The sequence below is a fragment of the Opisthorchis viverrini genome, assembly GCF_000715545.1.
Source record: "Opisthorchis viverrini unplaced genomic scaffold opera_v5_46, whole genome shotgun sequence".
In the NCBI taxonomy this organism is placed as follows: domain Eukaryota; kingdom Metazoa; phylum Platyhelminthes; class Trematoda; order Opisthorchiida; family Opisthorchiidae; genus Opisthorchis; species Opisthorchis viverrini.
Genome location: NW_008751703.1, coordinates 2049696 through 2059232, shown reverse-complemented (window position 1 = coordinate 2059232; position 9537 = coordinate 2049696). Strand labels below are relative to the sequence as shown.

The following is a 9537-nucleotide window of genomic DNA, read 5'->3' as shown; positions in this document are numbered from 1 at the left end:
GCTTGGGCGACCTGGCAGTATCCCAGCCCTCGTGCAGCCATCGTGTGGCGTGGCAGATAGGCACCGAAAGGGTGCTACAGCTGAATATATATATATATATATATATATATATATATATATAATGTCGCAGCTCCTGATGTTTTTCGGAGTATATCTTGGCTATGTGTGTACATAACCTGTAGACATACAGGTTACCTAAGCGAAATAACTCAACTTAATGATCGGAAAGGAAGCTAGCACAACTATTACTCAGTCTGGCATTTCACCGTCGATCTGGCGATCGATTTTTAACTAAACTCCTTTTTTTGGTGATTAGGATGTTCGTTGTGAACACAGTCTATGATCTGATTTCCACTCAGAAGGTAGGCTGCCTCATAACTCGACACTGCGGTGAACGCCTATTGCTATTGGCAACAAGCCGCTGAGCTGGTTGGTCTCATCAAAGAGTTTGTTATCTCAACGAACATAAAAATCGCATTCCTATCCATCTTCACAATGAACTAGCATGCATTTCTACTATGCTGCTATCATGATCATGGGTCACTCAGACACTTTCGTCTTTAGGAAAATAAAATGTTTTATCTCTCTCACTCTCTCAGCAACAAATGGAACCTATGGTAACCAGTCATTCTCTCACCCAACATCGACTACGTGCTGTGAGAAAACGATTGTCTCAGACCACTACCTTGACAACCTAACGCTAACTGGTATGCTTCCTTTCACATATAGAATTATGCATGAGGACAGTATGTCAGAGTTTCAAACTAGTAACCAGGATGTGCATGAATAGTTTTCCTGCTTACACGAATCTTCCCCTCCCTACTGCTTAGAGGACTAAAAGACCTGAATGTGTCATAATTTAGGCTAGATGAACATTGAAACCGGTTGCTTTGAATCCAATATGTGGATGACTGTGAAATTGTACTGACTCGATTTAAACATATTAGCGTAATACCTATTACCGAATATTTCATACGTAACTTACGTTGTCAAAGGAGTTACTTAGTAAATTCAAAAAGATGTAGATGTACACATTTCTTCTGTCTTCAGGACAGAAATTTGCCGGGTGGTAAAAATCGGGGTTTCTTATTTAAACCTTCCTGATTCATCCTTGATGGATTGCGTCAGACGAAGGATCCTGCGTCGTGATAAATTACAGTGCCCTAGACACTTTTGTTCTCTTATGGCAGGCACTGTTCGGTGCTACACCAAGTCCGCTTTACAGTGTGCCTGCAAAACGAACAGTCCGCGGGAGAACTGATCACACATTCATCAGAATTACAGAAGGATAGCCTAAGTAACTGCTTGCAAAGCCTGGTGAAATTCGTTCCCACCCCGCAAACGGATGTAAAATTCTTGGTAGTGTACAAGACCTAGGTTTTTTTATTCCAGCAAGTTTCTTTATCAGCTGCTGTAGGGAGGCTACGTCGTATTATATCACAGCAATTACATTCCGAATTTCTTTCGAGGAATCACTTTAACGACTTTGATTTTGAAAAGGGAATTGGTCGATCATGTTAATAATTTGATGAATGAATCGTTTGCTGGAGTTGTCAGTATCGTTGAAAACGTCTTGTCAGATGTCGAGCTGGCAAGATCAGTGTATGACGTGTGCGGATGCTATGGTTAAGAGCTGTATGGGCATTGAACGGTGTCGCAGTTGAAGTCAGCCGTGGTCTTGATTACAAGCGGCCATTCAAATGTGGTTGATTGATTAGACCGCCTTTTGGTTGGTTGGAATCGAGGTGGTTTTGAGTCTGATTTCTTTAGTCGTGCTCTGTGGATTCCACGGGTGATAATGTCCAACGCTCTGCTTTTTCTGTTTTCGGCTCTGTTTAGATTCGCCTGTTTACTTGACGACCTTTTGCCCGGAAGTACGTGTAAACTGGGTTTTAGGGAACCGTGCTTTAAGCAACCTCTTGTTTCCCTTGTGCCTTCAGGTGCCATGAAGTCTATTTTCAGTTTTTATTAATGGACTAAATTTTATTGCATAGGCACCAGAGACAGCAGATCGTGCTTTCTTGAGGCTAACAGGGGCCCATTAATCCGTATTCTAGTTGAAACAAACAAGAACCCGTTGCAAGCTAGGAACCATTGAACCGCCTATCAAAAAGATCAATGAAAGTGAAACGTCGCCGCCAGTTAACGGAACCTCTTCAGACATATAGACACCCAAGAATGAAAACTCATTTACCTTTCACACGCCTGGAACAAGACACAGTAATAAATTACTTTGCGTGGATGATGTCACCTCTAAAGTGTTCGCAAACCTTTCCAGGGTCAGTGAAGATTTCAGCTCAGTTTTTTAGCTTGACTGAATTAAGAACTGTGAGGTAAAAGTTTAGGAGTAGAAAACAAAACGGCTTAATCGGTAAAAATGGGTTTTGGTGAATAGACAACTCAAAGGGGGGTCTAGTTTTTCTGGTTACCACTAGTTAGGTTCACATCTGTGGTTCAATAAGTAACGAATCCCCACTGGAGGCCGCTGGAAAGGTAGACATAATCCATCAGCCATAGAATCATGATCAGATTCCGGGCAAAATCCACATTTGTTTAAACTTCGAAAAGCTGTATGCCGAAAACAGTGTATTTAGATGAGCACCAAAGCATATTTCCTCAACTAAGTGTGTTGTTCATTTTTTTGACTTTATGGGTGGTTTTTGCATTCCTCGGATACACCGCTACCCCTTTCAGTTGTTCCCTTGGAGCGATCATTCTAGGGAAGAGAAAAATCATACAAATTTAGTTGTGCTCACTTCTATCAAACACTGAGCCACGCGGATTGCATCCTGGTCTCTGCTCATTGTTTGTAACCGGAATCGTGGTTAGTCTCCAAATTGCCCAGGTACTAGCTTAGTTGACTAATCACTTTTATTTAAATGTTGACGATGTTTGGTTTCAAAGTATCACAGCTACTCTTTATTTATATTTCTTTCGGCTGAACATGTAAAGTGTGTCAGTCGGCCGTCGTACATATTCTTCGGCGTTCATATGTAGTCACGGGGATGCATATGGTGCACTATCGATGCAGCAATCTACCGCGGTTTCCTTATAAGTTGCATCGTTAGAATTTTATTTGTTACACTTGTGTAGCACAACTGATCGGTGATATTCTCGGACACAAATATCCCTGTATCAACAATATTCTACGTGTGATCATGAAGTTTGGAGGAGAGACGTTCGAATTGTGTAATACCTGGTACCAGATCAGTTGTCACATTAAACAAAATACGTCCCAACTTTGGAAGATGGTGCTTTTCGGTGCACCCCACAAATGTTGTAACAACTTACAACTAACCAATTAGGTGCCAGTTAAGTATCAAATGTCTGCGGCGTTACCCGAATGGGAAGTCAGGCGGGTCAATAGACTGACACAACCAAGGTACGTTAGTGGGTTGCCATCGGGATTATCACTCACATCACTCAAGCGTGAACATATTCTCCGCTTTCGGATGCATCCAGCTTGCGCTTGTGGAGATTTGATAACACACTCGCCTTGCATGTCGGATGTGCAGAATTCAATCCTCAGCACGACCAACTATATGTTAATGCATATGAGCTACAAAGGAGTGAAAGTCGGGTCCAGTGTCAATCTTTCTGGTGTGAACTAACCAGAATGATTGCACCGGGACAGGAAGATGACTGTTCAAACGTTTGTTTATCTGCATTTGCAAATGAAGCCCGTTTTACTGGTTGTTTGAGAACCTAACCATATGCTACAATAATACTGCTTCCCGATTCATTGGATCTACGGATTAAAGCAACTCGACAGCGTCGGTCTGATCTACACCTAGGTTCGTTTTGAGTTCCGACGATAGATAACGGGGACCAGCAGTGTGCAAAACGTTCCATGTTTGACTTGACTGAACTGAACCAACTAAGGGTGGTATCGTTCTTAAGGTTTTTTGTTGTTGTATTTCACTGGACATTTCGATTTCTTGGCGCAACTCAACGGTCAGAGGTCTTTCAAACCTCCTTATTCAAATTTTTTCTCTCCTTTTCTTGGACAATGCGTCTAAGGATAATATATTCAGAGACACCTAGTTGCACAGAATCTGTTTATCGTAGGAAACTTATAAGTTAGCTGATATCACCTGAAGAGAAGCGAGGGTTGTGTGAAGTTATCTCGTTCATACTTCTAAAGCGACTCTAAATGCTCTGCGGGGATCACCAATGAGTATAAAAAGTTCGTGTAGAGTCAAATCCTGGTTAGCGGAAGTGGTCACGAGCATAAATGGCTCACCGATAACCAAGAGGACAGTGCTCATATCAGTGTGTGCTGTAAGCAAAATGGTTTTAAGGAGGTCAACTTACAGTCTAAACTGTCCCTGCGTGGCTCATGCATATCTAAAATTGTGGAACTTATTACTGATCATATAAAAACCTATTCGGGACTCAAAACGCTAGCGCCGCGTGCTCACGAGTTTAGTCAGGGAGCCACTATAGTAGGATACATTATGTTCATTATCCAAGAAACAGTACTGAGTAAAACCTGTATTCGATCACACTGTTGGCCTCTGTTTGGAGTACTGGCAGAATAGACCATGGTTTTTGGTGGGCTGTCCTTAAAAAACATTCCTGTCTCGCGTTGTATGAGAAGTACCTTAAACTGTGATTTTCCGCACCATCGGTAACTTACATGGAATAAACTGAAATCAGCTCCTCCCACCAGAGCATGGAAATGCTGCTCGAATTTTCAATAGGAATTATTACTAGCGTTTTTCGAGGATATGTACATTTTTAACCGTTTGTTGCCCAACTGTGTTGCACAATGAAAATAAAAATAACTTGTGCAACAGCACTCGGCTTATTGGTGAATTATGATGCAGCTTATGGACAAATCGGAAACACGCATAAAAATCTTTTCCAGTAGTTGTTAGCATATTCGACTAGACACTTATTAAACGGACATCCAAGTTCCAAATAATAGTGAACACTCTCCAGCATCCGAAAATTGGAAAATTAAAAATAAAATTTGAGACAAATGGTTTATTTCCAACCTTTTTTTAAAAGTAGGGTGCCCTATCCAGGAGATTTATTCGGTTTGTAAGCCAATTTCCAGGTTGTCCAACTCAAAACAGAATGGACGAAGCTACTGGAAACTCTCTGACTTGGTATATGCTAAATACCAAACTCTTACGACCAAAATTCTAAGCAATGGTTTACAGAAAAAAACTTCTGTTAAGTGATGTCAATCAGAAGCAAAGATAAGGCCTTCTGGCCGATTCAAATCAAGTTTTTCAAGTAAAGCCTAATGCATTTGCCCAGTGTAGAGGTCAGTTTAGACTGTATTTGTGCTGTTTAGTTGTTCTGAACAATAGCCATCATGTGCGGTTCAGCTTGAATAAGGTAACCAATACTAAATCATTGGCTTGTGGTTTGTCCATTTATAAAAACAAAACAAGGTTTATATGTCATCTGCGTGATTTCAGATATGAAATCACACAGGCTACTTATAAAGCATACGTTGACAGGTTCCAAACATAAAGCTACCAAGTCGATGATCACACGAACTGGCCTCACTTCTTCCGGTTGCCTTGGGCAAAACAACCCGAACCAACTTTTTCAAACTACGCTCAGATAGACAGACATCCACCTAATGAAGTTAATATTTAACGAACTACCCAGCCACATTTTTGCACGCCTACCTGAATAAGGATTACGACAGAAAAATTGCTCGCTATACTCAGCATAGATATGATCAACCACAACCAGAAGAGAACTTATATTGAGACGGACGCATCAATGTGAGACAATAACGTTGTAGCTACGTATAGCTACACAAAAGTTGAAGAGGGTCATTTTACCCCAGTGATCACTTTGTGATCTCAAAATAGGCCTCATTCGAGAACAGCTAAAAGTTTCCTGGTCCCTTTTGGCGATGCTGGTCTGCAATTTACATTAATTGTGTTTCACAAACTAAGCTGACATTCTTTTATCGAGCGCCGATGACGAATGATAAGCAATAAGATATGGCGTTTAGTTGTGTGTTATTCGGAACAACTTTCCACAAATCCAATACAGGCAGCGGCTGCTTCGTAGGGTTCTGAATGGTTGTCATAGGTTTCAGAAAGTCTTGGATTAGTGAATAATTATTGCGCATTTTTCCCGTCGTTCAAGAACTGTTCGTTGCTGATGCATTTCAAGTTTACTTGATTAGCTTATGTCAAAATGCATTTTTTGCCAAACCACGACACGCTAAATCACAATAGTCTAACGTTGGTGAGGCAGGTTGTTATAAAAACGGTTTCATCATGACAAGAAAACATTATCTCAGTAGTCAAAGCGCGAATATACTAATCGGAAGGTCAGTGGTTTGAATCCGACCTCTAAATCTCGACTTCGTTCTAGGTGCGGACAACATGGCACTATTCCAGCTCTCGAGCCTCCTTCGGGTGGCATGGCAGCTAGACAGCAAATGTTACAGCTAAACGTTATTATTTTTTATTATTGTCTTGGAAAGCTACTTTCTTCCACTCAATTTATTTCACTCTTTGGTCAAGAATCTCTTGAACGATATTTGCCCCACCACGTACCGATACAAGCCCGCACATTGTAATGGTTGCACTTAAGATACTTGCTAATCGTGGGTCCAACATCAAAACAACATCTCTTTCGAGTGTCTAGCGGGAATAATTCAATCATATAATTAGAAATGAGTTCGCTGGATCAGACTAGTTCCTAAATTTGTTTCTTGTTCATTTCTCAAGTGTCTGCGAAAAACTAGTGTGAGACCTTTGGGTAGTACGGACTAATCAGATCATTTTGTAATTTGTGGATAAGCCAGTCACATTATCCCCAACTATTCTGACTTACTTGGCAAAACTTCGGTAGTCTTCCTTATCAGTAAAGTCATCCGTCTTGTTCCCCAGGGAAGTCAAGAGAATCGAAGCAAGCAAGGCTGCCGCAATCGGTTCCTCAAATGAAAAAAAGGCTCCACGTCAACAGATTTAAACAATAGCTTTTGAATCAATAATATTATATAGCGTCACTCACCACAGTTTGAAACTTAATAAAAAGATCTTTTTTGGCACAAAGGAGATATTACACTACACTTTGCTGCTCGTAATGCTGTGGGATAACATCCTTCTCGAACACTGCGACTTCACGCTGCGGTCAAAGTTGGCATACATTCACAAGAACATACCTCCAAGATCCTTGCATCATTGATTATGATATATTGTTTATTTATCTCTCCTTTATATTTTAGCAGAATAGCTGGGTGTAAAAACGCTTTTGCACACAACTTTGATGAATGCACATTTGGCGTTTTTGTGTTCTAGGCCAAAACCCTGATGAGATAGCGAATCCAACACAGGAGAAGAATTGCCTTACGAAGGCTGTTGAGGGGAGTGTCATATAATAATACAAAAAGGCGGTGCTCATTTGATAAACACAACGCGTTTTCAATTGAATTCATATTGCATGATCTTTAAGGCATTTCTGAGAGACTCCTTTGTTTGTAAAATCTACAAATCAGCATCACCCTTAAACAGCTTATAATAGTGCACTCATGTTGAAAGCAAATTCCAACCGACGAGCAGTGATCTGTAAAGATATTTGCTCACTTGGAAACCAATTTGGTTTTAACCAGAAAATCAACTAAAATCTAGTTAGACCATCGAAAACTCAAACTGCCACATATGGTCCATCTGTTGTTTCACCTGGGACGATATTTAGAATATCGAAGCATTTTACTTCATATGACGCTACTCTTAAGTTAGCTGGAAGCCCTTGGTAGTAAACTACCAGTCTCTCCTTTCATGAGAACCTTTAAATAAGCCAAGTCTTGGAATTCCCTTAGATAATATCACATCTAATATCCACCTGAACATATGAGGATATATGACGAAAAGTAATCCGACACATGAAACGGCTTTGTGCACAACATTCATTTGGAAATATTCTGAACGAGGAACTCGGGTTTGTTGAGAAATCGATATATTAGCGGTCTTTAATCAGGTGGTTGCTTATCGGTTCGATGAGCTAGGTAAACCTCTTAACACCGATCGCGCACTGATTAGGTCCTGAACTGAAGCTAGCTTGTTATTCCCATTCCAAAGGGGAAAATTTCAGTGATGGATTTTGCCTTGTTGCACTTCCCGGCACTGTCATTCGTAGATCAGTTTTGATTGGCGTCGAGTAAGTCTCAGAGGTAAAACTGAATGAAATATGGATAGAGTACACCGACAAGGGCGTACCGTCGGCCATTTAACAGTGAATCGCTCACAAAACGTGTAGGACTGTATACAGGTCGGTGACCTGTGTGAGCACGGCAGCAAACGCGCTTCATTTAGCGCGTATCATACCCCACACATCATTTCTGGCTGTGGAATGTCTGACTTTTGATTAGCCTGTTGTCTCGACTGCACAGGGTGTCCACAACCCGAGAAGTGTTGATAAGTCCTAAATGTTAAAACAGCGACTACTTACTAAGCATACCTGATGCGATGGTGATTCAGTCCTGCGAGTATAATTATATGTTGCCGTGAGCGGTCTGTCGCGATAGGGTTCATAAAGTTGCCATGGATCCTTTGTATACGCTGACCACATACGTCCCAAGGTGAGAATGTTACCCTTCGGATTGATTTTATTTGCATTTGCTTGATTGTTTGGTAACATATCGTTCACATTGACCTGGTCAAAATGATTGCTTTGAGGGCGCGACACACGTGGATTTACTCTATAATATGTGAATGCTGTTTATCAACTTCTAAAATTTCTTCAGAGAACTCAATGTATAGCGTCATTCAACTAACCACAAAAAAGGGTTAGCATGCCTGCACCAATGCCTGAATTTAACGTTGGAAAAAGTTTCCGTCAATCAAAGACTCTTCTTATACTGAAGGTATATATTAGATGAGTCACTTTTCAGTGGTTAGTTGCCATAAGATAGAGGTCAGTGTTAGTTTCTCTAATGATTTTCATTGTGTTTAATTTTTAGACGGTATGAACTGGGCAGTAAAGTATCACCGCACGACTTTTTTTGTCCCAGTTGTGGATCATTTGCAACATTTCCTCCATCAGTCTTCTGTAGACGTCAGATTGTAGGAAATGGCGCAGCGATTTCGTATTGGAGCATTGGCTGTCAAATGGTCCCTTATTGTCACTTGTAGTGGACTGCATTTCAGTCAACCATATTTCATTTTTTATTGCAAAGACGCCATTACCAATAATGAAGTTACCAGCCTGTAATATCATAATTTGTGTTTAAGGATAACTACTTGCACGACGCATTGTTTAGGCTTTCCGAACATAACCCAATGAGATCAACTGTGCATCTTGGCCTTGCGGTGTCAGCAGAATGAACTTAGCTTATCAGCGGGCATTTTAATGATCGTATGAACAAGTAATATTGGGTCTTGAGGGCGCCCAGAATGACTCACCTTTTCCATTGTCCAAAACAATTCGGCCATTCGTAGCTTTCCAACTAAGATGGACCATATGAGCAATTCTCGTGCAGGACGGTCTAGCTGTATCGCTTTTGTTTGTTCCTCATCTTCAATTCAGAGAAGAATGTAATTGGTTTTAGAGGAA

The 9537-nt window shown here is 40.8% G+C and overlaps 1 protein-coding gene across 1 annotated transcript in view; it reads right to left on the bottom strand.

Moving 5' to 3' along the window:
- Positions 1 to 9537, bottom strand: part of T265_03361 (hypothetical protein) — a gene marked incomplete at both ends in the record, with an annotated part of 152748 nt that overhangs the window by 76487 nt on the left and 66724 nt on the right. The window contains 2 exons of the mRNA XM_009167822.1: positions 6817 to 6917; positions 9387 to 9499. Of these exons, the coding sequence (XP_009166086.1) occupies positions 6817 to 6917; positions 9387 to 9499 (214 nt within the window). The remainder of the gene's footprint in view (positions 1 to 6816; positions 6918 to 9386; positions 9500 to 9537) is intronic.